Source organism: Syngnathus floridae, chromosome 1 (assembly GCF_059516105.1).
Source record: "Syngnathus floridae isolate MCC-2025c chromosome 1, RoL_Sflo_1.0, whole genome shotgun sequence".
Classification (NCBI taxonomy): domain Eukaryota; kingdom Metazoa; phylum Chordata; class Actinopteri; order Syngnathiformes; family Syngnathidae; genus Syngnathus; species Syngnathus floridae.
The window spans coordinates 4,719,899-4,742,974 of record NC_142413.1 but is presented as its reverse complement, the minus strand read 5'-3'; the positions used below and the strand labels follow the sequence as shown (position 1 = coordinate 4,742,974).

Here is a 23,076-nt window from a genome sequence, read left to right as displayed (position 1 = left end):
ACTTACTAACTAACTAACTAACTAACTAACTAACTAAATAAAGACGAGAGACCTGGTTTTGCCGGACCGTTCAAAAGTCTTGACCAGGAAGTCAGTCATATTCCGTCCCGTTAAATTCAGGAGCGTGTCGGTTGTGTTTTGTATCCTCTGTAAAAAGTAAATACATAAAATGAATAAATAAAGCATCTTCATAACAGTCAATTAAGTTCGGCTACAAGGGGGGGGGGGGAGGGGGCGGCTGATGTCAAAGGAGCTTAATTAGATGCCCTTCTGTGAATAAATGGTACATTGAAACCTCCAATTAGGAAGACACTCCGCGATGTGGATTCGCCACGCTGCTTGAACCCGTGTGTGTTTGGAGAGCGCTGGCACGATACTAATTAGAGCCGTGACCAACCGGTCGAGATGCGCCGGACGGAGCAGTATTGTTAAACTTTTCTGTTTCACGGGATCCAACTTTTGCTTAGCTCACAATGAAAATAGTGCAAATTTTCACAATGTGGTATCACTCAATTTTCAGGACCAACTAGAATTGAATATGAATCTCCAAGAAAACATTTCTAAGTGAATAATTTTCGTGAAAGTGAGAAGAACGGCATGAGTGAAGTTCCTTTAAAACATTTTCTTGCTGAATTTTTTGAAATTTAAATTGATGGCTGTTGTTGGGAAATATCTGAATTGGATTATTTATTATTATTATATTTATTTATTATATTTTATTTTTTTATTCTATTTTTGATTATTCTATTATTTTATTATTTTATTTTGTTTAATCGAAGAACATGGTCGCCAGATGTTCTTAGATTAAAACGGGGAAATTAAAAGTTATCCATAATGTTTTATTATGGTCCATTTTTTTCACTCAAGATTTATTCAAGTACATTTTTATTTTTTTCTTGAGTCATATAATTCAACAAGACTCTAATTGACTACAGTTTTTGGCCACTCTCCCCAGCTCTTGTGTCAACTTCTAGCGGATTTTTGCATTTCGCAACAGGTTTCGGCCCCGAGCCCCAAAATATCATGAGGGAACGCCGTAAACGTTGCTTGTCTCTGAATTCAGAATTTCCCAAACTCCTTCCACCGCCACCTGTCTAGTAAGCAGAACAACGCCGGCTTTCATCCATCAGAAGAAGAATATGTCTTATGACGGGACAAAGAAGAAAAAGACAACTAGGCATCTGGTTTAGCAATCAGGCGACAAAGCAACCTTGACTTATCTGAGAACAAACACGCCAACGAATGCAGCGTGCCTCTAATGATATTGGCCGAGCTCCGTGTGACAACATCTGTTGTTACAGAACAGCTTCACGCTTTGCATTCAACTTGTGCAAACTTGCAGGTGTGTGAGGGTAATGCAAAAAAAAAAAAAAAAAAGCCAGCAGTAATCACATCTTCCCCAACCAGATAAGACCACGGCGGCGTATTGCCACGTCGCACCGAGGCAAAATTCAAATGTTATCTACGCAAGGGGAAAGAAAAGTCTTTAACATTTAAACATGTTCTGCTCGGCTTTGTGGTCAAGAGTTCTTGCGCAGATAAGCTTTGTCTCCTGCGTTTGGTAAATTGCTTACGAACGACGGCAGTTTACTGAAGCGTGCAGCTTGGGTTACGTTTCCATGGCAACCGCTCACCTTCAGCGGGGCAATATTTTTGGGGCAATGTAGGAAGTCGATTCTCAATTGAAATTCGTCTGCCTTGATTCGAGCCCTGAAAAAATCCTGCCGGCCCTCCGAAAACTTCACGCACGCAGCGTGGCACGTCCAAGCTCAGCTCAGCAATTTGCGAAGAAATTCTGCAGCTGTCTCTTCATCTACGACGGCAAAGTCAATACCTGGCAATTGATGGCGGGGCTTAGCGCCGCCTGCCATTTCCATGGAAACGATGATTTCACACCTCCTGCGGTGTCTTTGCTTTTTTCTTGTCTTCACTAGAGTTTCTCAAGGACGGCATAGTGAGGACGGGTAGGATTAAAGGAGCCAGTGAAGAAGCGGGCACACTTTGTCATGATTTATTCAACAGGGGGAAGCTTTTTGAAAAAAAAAAAAAAAAAAGTGTGTGTGGGTCAAAGGGAATTCATCTTGGCAATGTGCTTTGCTTTGTGTGGGTGGTCTCTTGTCACTGAAGTACATTCAGTCATGCCCACATTGCTCCCCGTAATCCATTCCTCCTCATTGACCGTCTCGGCGAAAACAAATAGTTGAAGACCAAAGACGAATGATGATTAATGCCCGTCAAATGAACGTACCTGCGGAGGCGGGAGCCCCCCTGCGGCGGGCGGACATTCGGGCAGCATCATTTGGCGTTGAGGAGTGCTACACTGGCAAGAAGGGGAGGGGTTGGACATGCTCCAGTTGCCCTCTAGAAAGACGTCGGTCACCGACTGGTCCACAGATGGCGTGAGCCAATCGGAGAGGCGGGAGACACAAGGTAACCCCCTGCAGGGAAATGTCAATGACACAACATTTTCAGCAAGTATTTATTTTGGTGGCTAAAAGAATTTGATATTGAGCAGCCGGGACGGAAATGTCGATTTTGGTCATTTATGCCAATAAAGACGTACAATTAGAAACGATCCCAGTGAGGCTCGTCCAGTTTCGAATTTGACATTATGGATTCATATGACACACAGCGAGTAGGATACATGAACCAGGATAGTAGTTCATTTTGGCTTAGCGATCAATTTCCGGTTTATTGGCTCATTATTTTTTTCCTACTGCCAATGCTTGAGGCAAGAGTGGCTTTTTACTGCTGCTGCTGCCACACTCATGTTGGATATATACATATCTCACTGATATTAAACATCAACGTGGCACTGAAAGAACACTCACGGGATTGGGTCGCCGTCCATGCAACGTGTTCCGAAGCCGGGATTGTTCACCAGGGTTTCTACCACTTCAGACACCTGAGGATTTCCTGGTGCATCGTTACTGCAAAGAATAGCCATTTAATGTCATCTGGATAAGTATCTCAGCTACAAGCCATAGTCTGGGAAAGGCAGGCAAGTCTTGACTTGGTGGAAAAGGATTCCAGTCTAAGGTCTCATCACTATGAAACCTCTGAGTTCCAGAACTCCAACATTTTTTTCCCAGTTAGCACCCAAGATATTTTCCCGTCTGTCCATTTTACATAACTTTGGGGCTTAACTGTAAATCTGAAAAATGTATTGTGCATCTGCTTTTAAAAATGATCTGTGTAGATTCTGTTCAGGGTGCGAGATTTGCCTGCTGACCAACAGTTTCCCCAACAGAGTTTCCGAATGTCTGTGTACCCAAAGCTTTCCTCAGGGACTTTGTAGAAAAGATTGTAGCCACTGTAGCCTGGGAGTGGCAGAACGTCAACGAATTGACCCCCCCTCCGTTAATCCATCAAAGAAATCCATCAAATGGCCATCGGTCATGATAGAAAGACTCATTATGCGTAAAACCTTTGTCCCTCGTGTTGGCTGGAGCACACACTCTTAAGTACATACCGCAGGTCCATAAAGACCTCAGATATGGCTCTCGGCCAACAATGACCACAAGCAAGTCGGCCGTGTGGATTATTATCATACTCATTGTCTCATTTCGAGGCATCTCCATGAAGGTCGTACGGCCGTTTCCTTAGCCACCAGTGAGAGTAATCGAAGTGGTCCCGTTGTAAAAATGGATTATGTGCAGCCATCTGTTCTGCAATTAACAATGGCTGGGTTACCACAGTGTTCCGAGGTAATAAAAACCGGACTCGGGCATTGCGTATGTACACCGAAAAGGCGGAACTAATGAATCCGGGCACCGAGCGAGAGCTGAGCTATTAGAGGGAAGCTTTAGGAAAGCGCAAGGCTAACATACAGTACTAACACAGGCTAGCTGGGTTCAGAACCTCTTCCATCTTAATCACTCATCGGTGTGAGGTAAACGGGACGGTTTATGAGGCACGCCTCCGTGGAGAGACGTGGCGCGTGGATCGCTTTTAAGTGGGCACTTTCAAGGTCACTCGAGCGAAAAGACAATATTCGGTAATTGTGAGAGCGAAGGTCAATGGAATGTAGTTTGAAAATTACAACTATGGAAAAAGTTATTGGAACAACCGGGCCAGACGGCCATGTCGAAGACAAAAAGGGGAAGGCAGCACGGAACAAATTTATTCGAGCCCCATGTGAGGATTTACTTTCAAATATGAACTCACCTCCAGATGGATTGGTGGGTGTTTTAGAATAGATTAAATAGATGAGATCTATTACTGGACGGACATAGATAGATAGATAGATAGATAGATAGATAGATAGATAGATAGATAGATAGATAGATAGATAGATAGATAGATAGATAGATAGATAGATAGATAGATAGATAGATAGATAGATAGATAGATAGATAGATAGATAGATAGATAGATAGATAGATAGATAGATAGATAGATAGATAGATAGATAGATAGATAGATAGATAGATAGATCACTAGCTAGCTAGCTAGCTAGCTTGATAACCTCTAAGCGATGAAGAAATGCATCAGAAAGACAAGATAGATAGATAGATAGATAGATAGATAGATAGATAGATAGATAGATAGATAGATAGATAGATAGATAGATAGATAGATAGATAGATAGATAGATAGATAGATAGATAGATAGATAGATAGATAGATCACTAGCTAGCTAGCTAGTTAGCTAGCTTGATAACCTCTAAGCGATGAAGAAATGCATCAGAAAGACAAGATCAAGGCTTACTGTGCGGAACAAATAGATTGCAGACACAATTGGCGAGAGATCAACACGTACAATCAACGTCTATTAATCTGACATGCGTCGGTGCTGCTGTCTTGTTTAGCAACTTCTGGGCTCGGCACAACAGAACAGAATGAGCTCTCACTACGCCAGAGAGCTACAATTTTATTATACAATATGAGCCAAGGCCGCAGTTAATTGTGTTAAGGTAACATCAGGGGAAATAAAATACCTGCAGGGTTGGATAGATTATCTTTTAGATAAGAAGTTATTCTTTTAAACAAGTGATTGGCACTGAGTAATGTCGGAATCCTTTGGGGGTAGACCCTGGAGAGTTGAGTGCAATGAGTCGACAGTAATATGCTAATCCAGTCCTCCAAGGATTACGCACGAAGTGTTGGAATTGTGAACTGATTGAGATGTCAACGCAAGTCTCCCAAGGCCTTGTCACTTATTGTGAGATTGCTGATAGAGATGCCATGTAGGAACCAGTGAAGAAACAACGGTTACCTGAAGAAGGTGGTCTGAGGCAAGCCGTACATCCAGGGTTGCAGTTCCAGACTGGGATATTCGGAGAATGGCGGAACGATGAGTGAGACGATCAGGGAGAGGCACACAAAAACGGCAGGCAACACCACCTAAAATACAAAAGCAATTGTTGGAGATGTACGAGATCGTAAATTTGGATAAATCAACACTGGACTGGACTTTTTTTTTCAGCCTCAGCATGTTGGTGAATTGATATTAAATCTTACGAGAAAACGATTCACTACATCAGGATAGTTCATGATAAGTTTTTTATATTCTTTTTTAGGGGGTTCTTTTTGTTTCTTAAAAAAATCCAATTCTCTCAGACGTAATTCGTTTTTCCTCATTTCATTGTTGGGAGCCGGCTTATAGGTCAGATATCTTTAAAGCTTAATCACTTGTATGTTTGGGGGAGAGCCGGCGTACGCATGATTAATTGGCCTTTCGCGCAAGTTTGCAAATTTCCGCCTCTGGAAATACGAAAACTCACGGTACCGCCGAGAAGCAAGATAAAGAGCGAGTGATGACTGAAAAGCTTAATGACAGACGCTCCTCTCTTTCTCTCTCTCGTTCTCTCTTGTTCTCCCTTATTCTCTTATTTGACAGTAATTGCAGGTGACAGCTGGTACTTCTCCTATTGAGAGCGCAGCGAAAAACAAAGTCATTAAGGCTTCGTAAAAGCCAAAGCACTCGCCATGAACAATGCATGAGTTTATCGGGGATTTCAAGACGTGGGTGGCCAAGCTGGACCCGGATTGGCTTTAAACACAAAAACAGATTCATTTTATGATGTGGCTCATCATCATCTCAAGTGTATTTCCAGGATGAATATGCAAAAATGTAATGTCTCTTCGTAAAACAAAGATAACTGCTGATTTTTATGCCAAGTGAAAGAATTTAGAAGCCAGGGAGTGCCTCAGGGCTCTGTTCTAGAACCCTTGCGTTTTCGGTCTTTTAACTGAATTGATACACAAAATTGCACTTTTGATGCAAATGGTGTTGTGACTACATTATGAAATTGTGAGAGGTAAAAATCTTGACCAATCGCCATCTTGGGAGGAATATTAATCACCGTTTTTGTATGCCAGCGGCCTGAGGGTCTCATATTGGAACAAACGTGACACAAGGAAGTTTCAGTGTACCTCAGGGGTCCGTCCTAGAACCACTACTATTCATGTTTCATCCTTCTTTATATGTTACACGTGAATTAATACACAAAGTTGCACTTTTTTTTGATACATTGGGATGTTTACTAAAGCCGCTCCTCATACCCTATTATTATTTTTGAATTAAATCTTCACATGGCAGCTGTCAGAACTGATGACATCTGATGGCTTGCCGCACTTATTCTAATATTTTAAATAATTGCCATACCTTGGTAACCGCTCCTTGTGAAATGAATTCTGACGCTTCGGAAATGTACGCTGTTTATTGGTTTTGACTTTGGAAATTATAGAGAAGAGAAACAATACAGAGGTCCATTTATTGGGCTAATTGCAGCCTGTCATCTGTGCAATTATGGCGTGGTTGTATTTAATATGCGACTAATGAAAACACATGATTAGCATGCGACATGAAATGGAAAAAAAAAAGTTTGCCTTTTGAGTGCCAATCACAGACGCGAGGTGGGCGGGAGCAGTCAGCATGACCATATGAATGCATTGCCAGGGGTGACATCATCGTATCGACATTTACCGATTATTTCCAGTTCAATCAAATTAATGCCCACTTAGATGACCCCATTTTCCCAACCTCTAAAATACACATCCGTGGGCGTTGAACAACATCTCTGTCGATATATATCGCGATACTGATATTTTGTGTGTAATTGAACGGCGTCAGTTTAAGAGCTAGACAAGTATGTGATCTTATGAATGCTGTAGGCTTTTTCCAACACAGACCGATTTTTCTGTATAACACAAGATCCTCCGAAACATCACTCTCGCGTTCCACTTTATTTCATCAATATGACAGACGGAGGCCATTACCTGGGCAATGAGTCCCTTGCGGCTCCTCCTGGCATGGTGGAAGCGCTTGATGAAGAGAGCCAGGAACTGCCTCCTGATCAGCTGCCATCCGACGATGACCGTCGAGCCCCTACCGCCGACAACGGTGTCCCTCTGTAAAACTGATGTGGACACGAACCCCCACCGGGATGTTTATCACGCCCACAATGACAAGCGTGTGGAGAGTAGTGACCTGATCAGGTAATGTGTCAAACGTACCACCTGCTCCTTGTACATTATTTGCCGTGGTCATTTCTGGACTAGTTTTGTTTAAAATTATGATAAATACAACTATGTACCTGTCATAATTTTTTATCATATATATTTTCTTTTACTTTAATAATTAAGGTATGTCAGACTTTTTAAAAGTATTGTACATTTTGTAATTCTGATATTTAACATTAAAATTTTGGCAGAAAATCCCCATTTTATGATGTAAAAGTTTTGTAGCTTTTATTTTTTCACTTAAAATAGATAGACCAAATATTTTATCACATAAAATAAATGATTATGATTTCAGGGGCCATAATGTTCTGACAAAACAACAACAGAAAAAGTCATATGCTTACAAAGGGAATTTTAAGAAAAACAAAAAAATTTAGAGGCAGGGGTGTGCCTCACAGCCCTGTCCTAGAACCACTGCTACTTTGTTTTAAGTCTTATATACTTCATGTGTGAATCAATACACAAAGCCCTGAGCCCATTTTGTCTATTCTCATACAAATCCAGGGAATAATATTTTTTTGATGTGTTTTTACCACTCTTGATCAACATAGCAATTGCTAGCATATTAGCATTTTCAACTAATCAAACATTTTTGGAGGAACAAACTTACCTTCCACTTGACTGCCAAACATTTCCATGTCACCTGCACGGAAGCACAGAAAAGCAAAAGCATGCCAAGTGACTTAGCTGCATTATTAAATGGATCCGCTGCTCTTTTCTTTTTTGGTTCATATTCTGAAATAGATGCAATGAGACTTGCCGCTCGCCTCCTTTTGCTTTTCGGGATGGACGGTGGCGGCCGAGATGCTGTTCCTCTTTGTTGCTGTGGGAATTAAAAATAAAAGATGCTGTTTTGGCCTGACCCAATTTGGGGTTATAAATAACATTTAAAAAGTACATTAAAAAGGCAGCACAATATTTCTGCTAATAAAAGGGACTTACTTGAAATGTCTTCTGCATCCACTCCTGTGTCTTCAGCGACTTTTAAAAAAATCTGAAGGAACAATTGTTTTGTTTCTTTTAATGTAAATTTTGTTTTAAAGTTAATCGTCTGTACTCCCGCTTGGCCGTACCTCTTCCAGAGTGGTGTCAGATATGCCGTAGCTGGTCAAACCCAGGTCGGCCATGGCTAGGTCCAGCTCACGGAAAAGCCGGGCAAACGTTCCATCGTGGGCGCCGTCGTAGGGCAGGATGTAGGTGATTTCATAGCCGATGCGCTCCAAGAAGAGCGCCCGCGGGACGTGGCGATGTACCAGTTGACCCAGCATTGTCAAATCTGCCCAGAAAAAAAAAAACAGAACAAAAAAACACCAATTGTGTTTTTTTTCCTTATCTTTCAACTCAGCATACAAGTCTGTCCTTGTTTTAGTGTGGAATTTGTATTAATTGTTTTGATCTTTGTTCCGATTAGTTTTAGGGTTAATTGTTGTTTATTTCATTTTTATTTATATGCAGTTGCAATTGTACTTGAAATTACTCTAGTTAAGTATGATTGAGTAGCGATTAATTGGAAAAAGATGAAAATGCATTTTTTAGGGAGACAAGTCAATCATATGGGGATTAAATTATTATTGTCATTAATATTATTATTTTAATTGAAATCATACAGAGACAAATACATTTTTAGGTGAAAATAAGTTGTGATCCTACAAAGATCAAGTGCTCGAATTGTAATTTTATGTGCATAGGTAAAAAAAAACTGATGGAAAAAAAATCTGACAGGTAAACAAATCATATTTTGAGGTTGGGAGGAGTGAGCTTGATTTCATACACGATGTTAATCTCACCGGTAGGATGGACTCCTTCGTAGTTTCGGCTCTCCATGGTGGTGTGGTCGTGGGCGCTGCTTCTCCTTGAAGGACGTTCCTGCTCCTGCCAGAGACACAATTGGATTACAAACAGACAGCCTCAGGCACTTAGAATGATGAACAGCCACTCCTCGACAACTCCGGCCTCGCGCTAACTGAATAACGGCAGGCGCGTTTTCCACTTAAGGCCGCTAATTGAAGCGGAATGTGCCAAACAAGCTCGTTTTGATCCCAATTAATGGTGGCGACCGATCAAACAAGAATTCAATTGTTTGTTTCAACTGTCTCTTTTGAGAATTTTTTTGCAGAAAATTTGTAACTGTCTTTTTTTGAGAATTTTTTTTTACAGAAAATTTGTAATTTTATGAGATTTTTTTAGACCACATATTGATTGGCGGGTTTGTCCGCGTGTGAGTGTTTGTGTGTGAGGTGTAGTAAACAGCAGCTTTTTACCATTTTTCTTTCACTTCACCCAAATTTGAGTCCAAAGCAAGCTTCAAGGGTTGTTTGTTTATCAAGGGCATGTACCTTGACCAGCGTGAGGTAGTAGCCCGTGCCGAAGCGTTTCTTCAGGAACAGGGACGACCCGCAGCATCGCATCCTGCCATTGGCGATGATGGCGATGCGGTCGCCCAAGATGTCCGCCTCGTCCATGTGGTGCGTGGACAGGATGATGGTGCGGCCTGAGGAGACGGGGCGGAGGAGGAGGGGGTAGTTTTAGCCACTAATCGCCATGGCAACAAAGCAGCACAGAACACGTGGGCAGGAATTAAAATCTTGATGGAGACCAGGGTTACCATGCAACAGGCTGGATTATTTTTAGCTCCTTTTCTTTTTGGGGAGAATTGAGAGGCATCAAACTGAGTGAGCAAAATCACATTATTAGCTTTGGAGTGGAAGCGTCGCCAATTTGAACGGATTGATGTAATATTTGGTGTAAAAATTAGTTCAGTAATTTAGCCAAGAAACAAATAGGGAAAATGTCTTTATTATTCCACACAAACTGTATGGGAATAAAGATTACATTGAAAAATTTCAAGGATAAATTTCTAATCTTAGATATAAAAAAAAATCTAGGAAAAAAAATATAATCACAAAAAAGATTTAAATTTCCATGCATAATCGTAAGCCAACGAAATTGTAAAAAGAATATTCATATTTTGTTGACAAATAAATAGTTTTTAATTGTACAAAAATTCCTTTGTATTTTTTCAAGAACAGTTGTATGAGGATACCGAAAAATTTTTTTTTCAAGTTGACCTGATTTTTATACAATGAAGCCTTTTATTTTTGTTCAAGTGCATCTTTGCTTCATTTAGAAAACCACACGTGTCCTTCCCCCTCCTTCCCCCGTCCTCAGATTCCCGCCGTATGTGCTAATGAACACGTGTGGCAAGCTACGACGTGATAGGAAACCCACCACCTTTGCCATTGCGCTCACTGTGATGCCTCTTGAATCCAAAAAACCCATGTTTCGCAATATTATCTAAATATTAAATGAAAAATCGTAGAAGTGGAACATGATTCAAATCACCCTGCTGCCTGATCAGAACAGACGTAAGCTTACGCGATGAAATACCCGACGGTACTTTTTATAAAAAAATTTTTTACAGTTGTGAAGTTCAAAGGCCTGGGGCATTTGAGCTTCTGGCGGGCGTACCTTGTTTGTACTTGAGGAGCAGCTCCCAGATCCCCCTGCGGGCGTAGGGGTCGACCCCTGCTGTGGGCTCGTCTAAGATGACAACTTTTGATCCTCCGACAAACGCGATGGCCACCGACAGCTTCCTCTGCATGCCGCCTGGAAACATTCATCTGCATGTCGGTGGATGTATGCGAGAGCGTGTCAACATCAAGTTTCCTTTCATAATAAGAAAGGTGGTCCGCCGTCACCCGCTGTGAGTTATTTCAGTCGGCGCTCATCATAACACTTTCCATCAACCTCCAAAGTAAGATTTCAGCTCGTCTGGCACCCTAGTACTGATTTTATCCAATTCACCAACCCGGCACGTTCAAAACTAACTGAATTTGTGAATGTAATTATGTGAATGAACTTGATTTTAAATTAATTCTTCCACTTATATTAGGAAATATAACCGTGAGTTCCCGCTATGATATTTTGGTATTATTTACATTATTAACATGGTTTTATTTCAACTTCATACTCGTAAATTTAAGAGTAGGAAAATGCTTCTGGTTTGGTTAGCAACACACCTGACAGGTTCTTGGCCAGGTCTCGTCTCTTGTGCGGCAGACCGACATCCCGGATCATCTGCTCCATCTCGGCGTCCACCTCGGCGCGACTCAGTCCCTTCAAACGGCCGTAGAAGTAGATGTGCTCCTCTACCGTCAGCCTGCCGATGGAAAATAGCAAAACAGTCTCCAAATAAAGCTATAAAGTATGATAGAAATGAAGTAGTAAAGAAATGTGACAAGGAATTTTTCCAGGGGATGGTTATAATATTGTGCAAAAACCTTTAATGTTGAAAACCTCAATGATGAAGTTAAATATAATAGTCAAATGATAATTTTTTTGAAAATACATGCAAAAATTTTGCGCTGATTCAGAATCTGCTCTTGTTTTTTCTCTAACACATCTGATTTTCATAATATGATAAAACTAGCTTATAACACGCAATATCATAATATATTTAGTAATATTTATGAATTAAAAGTTATGTTCAGCAACAGGTAGATATTTTTCTGAATGGTCAGAACAATAATATACAATGCATGACAAAATTTGTGTTGCGTAAGCTTTTCGATATTAAAGGTAAAATAAATTTAAAAAAAAACTAAAACACTAGAAAAAAAGTAGATGTATTTTTTTTAATCAGCATCAAAAATATATTTAGGTATATATAATGCCATCTCTGATTAAAATTTGCTGTTGATCAGAGTAATTGTAATCGAGTACAGTTGCAATATTAGAGAAAGAAAAAAAAAAGTCTACCCTCATCTTTACCGGAAAAAAAAGGATTAGGGTTTGCTCTTACTCGTCAAAGAGGACGTTATGCTGGGGGCACATGCCCAAGTGCCGGCGGGCGCCATCGATGTCGGTGCAAATATCGGAGCCGTTGATGACTGCCGTGCCTGACGTGGGCGGGAACAGGCCCGTCAGAATTGACCTGCACGGAAAGACGCGTTTAGCACCGGAGAAAAGAAACGCCAGGCCTTGTTTTTCTTTTCAGGAAAAAAAAAAAACCCATATGCATATTAGTAATTTGTGGTACACCGAGAAAGAAAAATCAGTTCAATTTTTATTTGAGGGAGGCGTTAATTTGCTGCATGCATCATCACAAAAAAATTAACACCTTATTCAAATAAAGGGCCTTAATTTTTCCATTCGAAAAAATAGGTAGGAACGGCAATAACTTCCATTTAATACAATTATTCCGTTTGATGCGCAACACAAAAAGCTGAAAATGTAATTATGTTCCTATACTCATGTCATCCATAAAATAAATACCTCTCTCAAATAAGAGGTCTTCTGTTCCTCAGTCAGGAAGAAAATATTGACATTAACAATTACATCACTCCAATCGACACAGAAGCCCGATTACACTCCGCGTGATCTATAAAAATAAATAAATGCCTCCTTCAAATAAGCTTTCCCTTTCCCCAATCAGAAAATTCTCGTAGACTTGCATGGTGGTGGTTTTCCCGGCTCCGTTGTGGCCCAGGAAGGAGGTAATATGATTTTCGTAGAAGTCGACGCTCAGCCCGTCCACAGCCAGCTTATTTCCTGTTTTGTAGATTTTGACCAGGTTGCGTACCGACACGCCGACTTTTAGACTGGGGTCCGATTTCTCCAGATATTCTTAAAACGAAACAGAAGAATGAGATGGATTAAAATATTGGGTACCGTATTTTCCGCACTATAAGGCGCACCGTATTATAAGGTGCACTGTCGGCTTCTGAGAAAATTTGAGGTTTTTAGGTGCACCTTATAGTGCGGAAAAGACGGTAAATACAGTGTAAACTAATATCACACAAAAAACATCTTTTTCATGATTATTATGAGAGCCAAGTCGGCATAAGGTGAGGGAAAATTGTCCTTTCCTAAGACGCAAGTCTTTTTGTGGCAAAATTACCCGATGGAAAAGGCTAATTGTATGCAGTTGAGGACCCAAAACAGGCCAGAATGTTAATTGGAACAAAAGTGCCATCATCCCCTGACGCAACAAGGAAGGCACTAATGTTAGTCACCTGCACATCTTCAAATGTGTGTGTGGTCACTTCTTACCGTTGTGCAAGGAGCTGGCGGCGTCCTTTTGCAAATCAGGTGCAGAGGGGCTGCCACACCAGTAAGAAGCTGTGAACGGGAAGTACCAAGGCCTGGGGATTCCGTACTGGCCTTGGTTGAAAAAAAAAAAACAACCTCGTGACTGGAAATTCAATGGCGACATGTCTAAACATGAAGTCCTCTACCTGGGAAGACACTTTCGATGTACCAAGTGAGCGTCCAGTAGAGGGCGGCGTCAAATAACATCATGCCGATGGACACGGCGAAAGTGTAGCGCTCGCCCTCCTCGGGACTCCGGCCCATGTTGGACCACTGGATACCGACGCCTTGCACCTCATATTTGGAGAAGCTCTCGCAGCCAAAACCGAATGCCACGCAGGACAATAAACTCTGAGGGAAAACAGAAAGCCGACGCTTGTGTGACTGTTTACAGGCGGCAACGCACACAGGTACATAGTTTGTTTGATGCCGTGTTGCATTGTGGAACACCCATAAAAAAAATATGCTTTTGCATAGCCATTCAAAACAAATCATAAATCCTACACGGAGGGGGAAATTGCCAGTGACGCTTTTGCCCATGAAACATTAGCCGCTACCGCCTATCGCTCTGCATCATCGTGTTGCTTGCCAGCTGCCGCCTCACGCCTCATTTGCTTGCAACATTTGTGCTCCGGAAGAAGCATTTCCTGCGGCTTCCGAAGCAAACCGTCACCGATTCCGACTGCGCTTGGGCGAGCGGCTTCAATGGCTCGTCGTTGCGGCTGTTATACCCTTAACCCTCCTTTTATGTTTGTTTCTTTGGTTGTTGTCAAGTACAACAGAAGAGTTAAGGCCCAGTGATGTCAAACTCTGGCCCGTGGGGCAAATTCGGCCCTTGGTGTAATTCTATTTGGCCCGCGAAGACAAATTGTGCATCAACTTTATGTGTCAATACAAAAATTGCAAATTGTCTTCACTTTTAAAAAATAGATGCTACAAGCAATTTTTTATTCTATTACCGTTCATCAACAGTTTTTACTCGTCTCTGATTTCAAAACTAGTTATCAGTTTGTTGTGTAGTCTATACTGAATAGAATATAAAATGTTCATACATTTATTTGGGCTGACAGTCATAATGGCCCTCAGATAGAAATTATGACTACAATGCCGCCTGCGACAAAAATGAGATTGACACCCCTGGGTTAAGCGGTACAATGGATTATCTCTTGGGAACATACGAAAAACAAACCCTAAATTAATCCCCCAACAACAAACATTGCAAAAGAAGTAATCAATATTTATCCCTATTAACTACTAAATAACGTTAACTCTCGTGAGACTGAAATAGACTCAGGACAGTCCAAGTTTGACCCAGAAAGCAATCCGATCTTTCGAATGTAACCATTTTACTTTAAAGCAACCCGAGGCATTCTGAATAATTGGGTAGAAGTTTCCATATGAAATTGCGAGGAAGATGCATAGAGGGTATTCTTGGACATGAAAGGATTCCTACCTCAGTTGGAAGAAGAACAAATGCAAATATGCCTGGAGCACAGGTTTGGCACACAGCCGCCATCTGGTCGTTGCATTTAGGTGGAGAAAAAAAAAAAAATCCACCCCGATTAAAGTCTTCATTATCAGGGACAATGTAAGGGGAGAGTGTGTATCCCTTGACACGGTGTAATATCTACCACACTCGAGGAGAGAAGAAAAACCTCCGGCCTGATAAAGTGCAGGCATGATCTGGATAGCAGCGCGGTCAGGGAAACATTGCTTATGCTAATTAGCGGGCTAAAAGGCTATCCGTCTTGAAGAACCAGGGGAGAAAATAAGATCTCAGCACTTTTGGGTACTATAAGGCATTTGGTGTTAAGTGAGTAGGAGAGTTTTTGCTAAAGGCTAATGGTGAGGAAGTTAAGCTCCCCTTGTATGCTGCCACTAATAGCAATTAAAAGCTAATCAAGCTTGATTAATGACTGAATTGAGCAGTGGAAACCTTAATGCTAACCCCGAGCATATTTTTCTTCCTACGGAATTCTGCAGCAAATAAAAACCTAACATTGACCTCAAAATTTAACCAGAAATGCAAAGACCAATTTGTAAACCTACCTAAATATAAAAACACAAATACTAACCTTGAACCCTTAACCAAAAACTCCAGTCCACGGTTTGTGAAACCAACAACACCAAACCATGACCTCCAACTCAAATCTCCGAGGCCTCAACCCAAAAATGGAAGAGTAACATAGAACCCTAAACTCGCTAAATCTAAAAATTTGAATCATAACCATCACCTCTAACTTCAAAACCTATCCTACGAAAACCTTAACTTGACCAACGGGACCAATCATGTTTTCCAATCTGGAAACGAGTCCATCCATCCAAATGTTTTTCTCAAATGACCGAAGATTCAACCTAGGAAGTCCTAGGTAGCCCGACTCCAGATGAAGGATGAAAGCTACGTCAGGTGCCAATAAAAAATATTACTGGCTGTCAACACTGATTGCTGCTATTCAATTGACTTATGAGCAAAACGTCCATGTGAGTTGTTGAATCGGGCAGGCAAGGAAAGACGCCTGCACTGACAATCTCTCTCCCTAGCGACAGTAAAGATTGGCAAAGTCATACGTCTTTGCCGACGGAAAGGACATCTTAAGGACAAATGATGGCGGCACTGTCATAAAGGTCACAGAAGAAAGACTGAAAGTTGATCAATGGTTCATCGTACACGACGGGCCCCGTGGGATGGCCGAGAGTAACTTCAAAGCTTTTATCCGAGTGACAATCAACGATTTTGCTTTTTCCGTGTCAAACATATTTTTTTCCATGCGCAAATCCATAGGAACAAGCGACATCACTCCGGAGGGTCTTACCGCCGCAACCTTGGGTCCGAAACCTAGGACATCCCTCCAGGCGTAGCAAAGGATGTGAGGCAGGTAGAGGACAAAGTAGATGAGGCCGCCGCACGCTGCCGCCAAGTTGGCCTTGGAGAAGAAGACGCTGATGAAGAAGCACTGGGTGACGGTGGTCAGGCAGAACACCAACAGGAAGACAAAGATGAGGCTGGGGTCGCTGTACTGCAACACTTTGCCATACTGAGGAAGAAAGAAAGAATTGCCAGACGTGATCGTGGTGAACATGAGGGATCGTCTGGCTCATCAAAAAGAGTTCATTCAAAGGACGAACCCCGTGCCTGATTTTTGAGATTTGTAAGAGAGAAAACTGGCATGATTACAAAGACTGAATGAAACCTGTAGGACGCTTGTCATTTTTTTTGAAGCATGGTCAAAGGGGTCAATTATATTTCCATAAATTGCTGGAAAAGAAAGAATTGGATTATGAAGGTATGGTTCAAATTTGGAAGGATTACCTTGGCATGATCACGACTGGAAAACCCCACGGGACCAAAGACTAAACCGCTGTGTAGCCTTTAGCAATCCCATTTGTCTGTCAGGCTAATTACAAAATGCATTCATTTTCTCTCACTCTGTCCCAGAATGACTCTAAAATGAGGCATTGGCTCCTCCTGGATTCATTTTAAAATCAGCGGGATCACCTTGAGTATAAGAGCAAGGAGCAGCGAGCTGATGGCCAACGGCAGCGCGCTGGACACGGCCCAGCTCAGCCAATAGATGGCGCTTCTCAGGTCCATCATCCTCACCGTCTCCTTCAGTCTGGCTTCTTTCTCGCCCACAATACTTTTAACCACCATTGCCACCGAGTAGATCCAAGCCAGTGTCATGTATAAAGGCAGCGAACGCACCAGAGCCTGAAGGAACCTGAAGGGGGCCACACCAAGACCGGAGGTCAAGCTGGAGGTTGACTTGCGAGTAAAGCGGTGTTGTTCCTAACGTCGGGATGCAGTCGTCTTTCCGGTGGTTACATAAGTCCTTCAATGTTTTTGATAACATTGTGGAGGACGCGGACACGTAGACTTGTGGTTCAAAATAACAGAAAACAAGCAAAGTTTAACTCCCGTGAATTTTTCGGATGGACCCAAAGACTGTCGGTTGTTGACCACCCTTTGTTTGGATCACAGGCGTCAAACTCAAGGCCCGGGGGCCAGATACGGCCCGCCACATCATTTTATGTGGCCCGTGAAGACAAATTGTGCATCAAATTCGTGTCATTACTAGAATTCCAAACTGTCTTCACTTTTTATATCTTTTTTTTAAATATTTGACTAGTTTTTACTCATCTCATTTGAAAACGAGTTATTTTCAGTTTGTTTTGTAGCTTTTACTGTATATAATATGAGGTGCTCATACATTTATTTGGGTTGACAATCATCATGGCCCTCCGAAAGAAGCTATGACTACAATGCTGCCCGCGAAAAAAATTAGTTTGACACCCCTGGTTTAGATACTCAGCAATAAAATCTAACTAGCTCCTGGTTTAAAATTTAGACTTCCGTGACCAAAGAGCAGTTTGTAAAATGGAGGCAAAATCCAAAACATCTATTTTTGTATCCTTCCTGTTTCGTTAACACACACGAACGACACATTTCTAACATTTTCTCCACTATCATCTCACTTCAAATGAAGCCATCACACAGACCCCCTCACAGCTTCTTATTACACCGAGCGACGACACCCTCGTCTCCAACCAGCACCGACCGAAAAATATAAGCACTTAAAAAATGACGACAGGACCGGTTGTTGTCCCACCTAATCCAAAAGCACCCTTAAAATAATGACTGCTTAACTCGCCATTATTATTAATGCACTGAACCGGGCTGTGAAAGGATCATTTAAAACCCGTCATTTGAATACGCATCGCTCCTCCAAGGCACTCAGCTAACTGGATTTATTGTTATTAATGTTTACACATTCCGTCGACGGGAGGGAATTGCATCGCACCCAGCTGTTCAAATACCCGTTTTTATTTACCAGACACATTTCACAATTACCTAGCAAAATAATTGATTAGCCTGACGCCAACAAACAATCATCTTTGAATCATTAACAATGCTTCCCGCAACACAAGGATGGGCTCTACTTTGAACGGGACATAATGACTCTGTCGCCGTGAGCGTTTTGCGCGTCCGTCTTGGCTTTTATTACTCGGAGCGCCGACACCGAGGCCACTGTTGCTGTGCTAACACCGCGCGGTGAAATAGCGGCGAACGACCCGCTGGCCTTCAGATAATCAACTCTAATTGCAATCACGAACGCATGCGGTGCCAAATATCCATGACTCTAATTGCATAACAGGAAGCCTGTTTGAACGCAAAGGTGATGCAACTGTGGGAAATAACAAACGCCACTGCTGTGATCTTAATTTCAATAAATTGCACTTTAGGGTTGCAAGAGAGAAATGGATCATTGGTGGAAAAAATAATCATGGGTAATTATTTGACCCCACAGCCCAATGATTGGTGATTAGCAAGGGTATGCCCAAATCACAACAAAACACAATTTAGGAATTCGGGTTATTTGGAATCCGATCTGATTTGCCTCGTTTCCACTGACCTTGACCATGACACTAAGTAGGGCGCACGGAACGGCGAGCAGAAGCACGTTCTCGGCGAACCTCGTCAGCCAAAGGGCGCTGTCGCGCACGCCCACCGCTCGCAGAACCTCCTTGAGCCGAAGCTCTTTCTCCAGAACCAGACTTTTGATGATCATGCACGTGGTGTACATAAATGCCAGCACCAGGAACATCGGGAGGATCCCGCCGATAGCTTGGATGAAGCTGCAAGAAATTTTTTAACAAGTGTATCGAGAAGTGGGGGTAGCACACGTGATAATATCCCGTGTTGGAGAAGAAGAATAAATCGCTCTGCAGACGGCTGTTATTTACAAGGTAAGACTGATCTAACCTTCATAAACTCAATCAAAGCCATTTGCAAGTTAGTTCATGTTAGCCGGCTGCCATGAGTGACTCGATGCTGTTACAACAGCAATAAGGCCGTTCATAATGCCAGCAAAATGCCATGTCAATATCTTCGGCTCCTGCCTATATAACAAAGAGCTCCCTTGTCTTTATTAGACAGTGACTGAGATGTCAAAGCTACTCCGATAAAAATGATTTAGTTCAGTAGGCGGATAAAACGCCACTATCTTATCACGACAAGAGATGTAACAAATTAAATGAATACCTCAATACCTTCCTCTCCAAAAATCCTCATGCACTCAACTGGGAAATTAGAAAAAGATGAGGCCCCAATGCTAATTTCTCAGATTGACGATACACAAAAATTTCCCACGACGGAAATCGGCCATTTTCTTTCGAAATACACATTTTGCACAAATTCTAGAGTTTATACTTCAATAAAATTCGACATGAGGATTCGTCAAAACGAGCCTGAATGGGAACACCAGTTTCTCTGTGCAAAGAAAAATTGACTTGATGTCAAATTTAACCAATCAGCGGCCCGCGGGCCACATGTGGCCCACACCCAACCTTTTTTCATGGCTTGAAATTGTCAGCTGTTTAGTGGGAGCCTACTGTGCATGGCCCAGCTAGATTCTTGATTTAAAAAATTGACGTTAATGTTGAAAAAGTTTGGGAACCCACGTACTAAAGTGTTTTTTTTTTTTTTTGCACCACTTTCCTTGACAAAGAGCCTTTGTAGGGATTCGACTTAAAGCAGTTACCATATCACATATGCAAAAATTGCCTTTTGGAGCTGGAAAAGTTGAATCCTCAGTGAAGCAAAAGCCGTTTTATAAAAGCGAGGCGAAAGAAGCCACGCAAATGCTAATGCCAGAATCGTCTCTGGAACAGCTGACGGCTTTCCGATTGCGTTAACTCCTTCCACGGCGATTCCTCGCCGGGCTCAGCTCGCCGACACCGACAACCTTGCCACCAGATGCGCTTGAATTATGCATGGGAGGTTCGATCAAAAGGTGCTTAAGTAACAGAACTCTGTTGCGCGGCTCTCATTACAGTGGCGGTCTGACCTAAATTTAGGGATGCTGTGTAAATCAAGAACTAAAACCCTAACCCTAACCCTAACGACTTCCAATTCACAAAGCTAGATACTGGATAACCTATTAAATTAAATTCATAATATTATTTTAATTAATAACTATTTTAACTGACTTCAAGTAACTATATAAGTCAATATTAAAAACACCAGTTTAATGTTTCAACCGTAGTTCATGTTATTCAATGGCTCATGTTATTCATTGACAAAAATTCAAAAATAGTTTCACGGTCAAATTATATCCTGTATGTATCTAACCAAATGTTCATTTGATAAAACGTGTCCTACAAAATTATTACTTTGCTTACATTTTTAACAATCCCAATGAACCAAAAACTATTTAACATATTGAATTGGTAATACAATATAACGTATGCTTTCAGTTTTTTTTAGCTCAATGGTGAGACCACTTAAAAAACACTTATAGTGGTGTACTCTAAAATAATTACAATGAATCCACTATTATTTCATTTAGAGCACCATACACAGAAAGTGTGATTTCATTCTTCAACCTGAATTTGATCCTACCTTTAATACAGTTCAAACGAATGCCAAACTTTTTCCCGAGTGGTAAAATGCTGGCTTGGCAAATAAACATGAATGCATAGTTTACACGCTGATGGCACTCCCCCCCCCGTAATATTAATCACCGAAGGAAAAAAAACATTAATCTAACACAGCTAGCCCAGCATGTAATGGAGAGCATCTTCAGATGTGAAAATGTTTCAAGCCTATTGATGGAGATTGCAGCCTCGGGATCCAAACGAGAGATGCCTGTGATTCCTGAACGTGAGGTGACGCGGGGGCCGCTGATAAAAGACGTGTTTATGTGCTATCAGGCCCCACGGGGGTCAACATTTATCCCGCGGCATCATCACAGGCCTGGCCGTGTGGCGGCTCAATGGGGAAAACAGCGGGAGCTAATACACTTTGGTTATCTCCAGTGCAAAATGTCACCATGGTGTGTGTGTGTGTGTTGACCTCTGATTGGAAGAACAAACAATCTCAAAACAGCCTAACATCAATTTGCACTCTTCTATAATATGATCTTGTTTTAGATTATTTGATTGTTTTTTTTCTATCAATATAACGAAGACTCTCCATAACAACCCAGGCTAAACTCCCCAATATGCAAAGATCCTAAAAATATTGAGATGCACCACTTCATCACTTGAGGACCGTTGCTTTCGTGAAATATAACCCTAAACTATCAGCTTCAAAACAAATTGGCAAATTCCGTTTTGCTTTCCAGGCATGTGTTCTTCTCGAGTTGTACTTTTGAAGGACACCTGGAAATGTGGAACCTGGATCATTTGTGTCGCTCTGATCCACCAGCCTATGTCGCCACGAGTTCCATTTTCAGTTGGGAATTATCCCATCGAAAACAATGCAAACAAGCAGCTGTTTAAATACATCAAGGAGAGCTTTCAGTTCTTGCCATCCGTTTGACAAAAGTGTGTGTGGATGAAATAATTAGCATCACAGTCCTTTGCCATCTCTCTGTTTCAGCGCATCTTCCTTTGTCTCATTCCTCTTTCAATTATTCATGAATGAAATAGCAATTTTCAAGGGTTAATAATTTATCGGATTGCCTGCGTGGCGGCACGGGCGAGGGAGTAAATGGTGTTGGGACTGAGGGTATTGCAGTGCTTTATGGCTTCCATTTATCTTCTGTAATTATTAATCGGTCCTCTCGGGAAGATGGAACGCTGCGACCGGCGGGGCTGGCGAATGTCCGATTTGCGACGGTTTCGAATGTAAAAAAGCCCAATCGAAATGAAACGCAAATCAGAAATTCCTCTGTGATTAGACCAATTGAGCCCATCTGTCAAGTGGTCCAACTTTTTTTAGTTATAAGATCAACTCTCTTGCCCCTGAAAACCAATATGACCCTGACATAACCAATTTTGTGACATTTTGTGGGTTTCTGAGACCGTTTATAACATGTCCATCGATTTTGCATAAGTAATAGCCACTTTGGGAAGAAAAATATGAAATCATTAAACATCAACTAATGAATTTATAAATGGCCGTTTCCAACCGAGAAGATAGACTTGGTCAGTTCTCATGAGCAATGAGTCATCATCAATGCGTTATAATTAAACACCCAAACAAAGTCGTCAAATTCATCCTAGCTACCCAAACACCATCTAAAGATCACTTGATTGAAAACTCTCGGCGTTTTAAAGCACATAATACTCTGAAATTAGATTGCTAATCTCTGGAAATGGCAGTCCCAGTGGAGCTGAATTTTCTGTGTTCTGCTGTACGGTATTGTTAAATCTCCCCTGTAATTATCTTTGGGCTTTTTGTTTTATTAGCAGAGAGCGTAATGTTGTGATGATGGCAGTCGCAAGATTTCCTCCAGCGATACGCCGCTTACACGATGAAACGCGATTACAGTCGGGCTGTGTTATGTACACTGAGCTGTTGGGAATCCAATGCCGACCTGGATAAATAATTCAGCATCCATCAGCTATTAGGGTATTTCCTGTGGTTTGTCTAAAATCGATAGTTTGGACTGACTGCATTCTTGGTCCCTTGTAAGCTTGATTAAATGCATTTTATTTATTTTTTTGGGGGGGGTTTGTTTTGTTAAATTGATGACTCGCATAGATGGCGGTTATTCATTTAGACAAACACAATCG

General features: G+C 41.6%; 1 protein-coding gene across 3 annotated transcripts in view; it reads right to left on the bottom strand.

Annotated features, from left to right (window-relative positions):
* The window catches only part of LOC148403500 (phospholipid-transporting ATPase ABCA1), a 47,802-nt gene that overhangs the window by 12,268 nt on the left and 12,458 nt on the right, over nucleotides 1-23,076 (bottom strand). For 2 of the 3 annotated variants that reach the window (XM_088373445.1, XM_088373461.1), the window contains 19 exons: nucleotides 17,054-17,276; nucleotides 16,371-16,592; nucleotides 13,704-13,908; nucleotides 13,519-13,629; nucleotides 12,921-13,092; nucleotides 12,269-12,400; nucleotides 11,487-11,626; nucleotides 10,936-11,073; nucleotides 9,804-9,958; nucleotides 9,255-9,339; nucleotides 8,541-8,743; nucleotides 8,410-8,461; nucleotides 8,228-8,290; nucleotides 8,078-8,110; nucleotides 7,225-7,364; nucleotides 5,219-5,346; nucleotides 2,832-2,930; nucleotides 2,249-2,438; nucleotides 53-147 (listed from right to left, as the gene is read on the bottom strand). In XM_088373445.1, the coding sequence (XP_088229571.1) occupies nucleotides 53-147; nucleotides 2,249-2,438; nucleotides 2,832-2,930; nucleotides 5,219-5,346; nucleotides 7,225-7,364; nucleotides 8,078-8,110; nucleotides 8,228-8,290; nucleotides 8,410-8,461; nucleotides 8,541-8,743; nucleotides 9,255-9,339; nucleotides 9,804-9,958; nucleotides 10,936-11,073; nucleotides 11,487-11,626; nucleotides 12,269-12,400; nucleotides 12,921-13,092; nucleotides 13,519-13,629; nucleotides 13,704-13,908; nucleotides 16,371-16,592; nucleotides 17,054-17,276 (2,586 nt within the window). Of the gene's footprint in view, nucleotides 1-52; nucleotides 148-2,248; nucleotides 2,439-2,831; nucleotides 2,931-5,218; nucleotides 5,347-7,224; nucleotides 7,365-8,077; nucleotides 8,111-8,227; nucleotides 8,291-8,409; nucleotides 8,462-8,540; nucleotides 8,744-9,254; nucleotides 9,340-9,803; nucleotides 9,959-10,935; nucleotides 11,074-11,486; nucleotides 11,627-12,268; nucleotides 12,401-12,920; nucleotides 13,093-13,518; nucleotides 13,630-13,703; nucleotides 13,909-16,370; nucleotides 16,593-17,053; nucleotides 17,277-18,968; nucleotides 19,192-23,076 lie in introns of all 3 variants that reach the window. The other variant, XM_088373453.1, reaches the window with a different exon arrangement.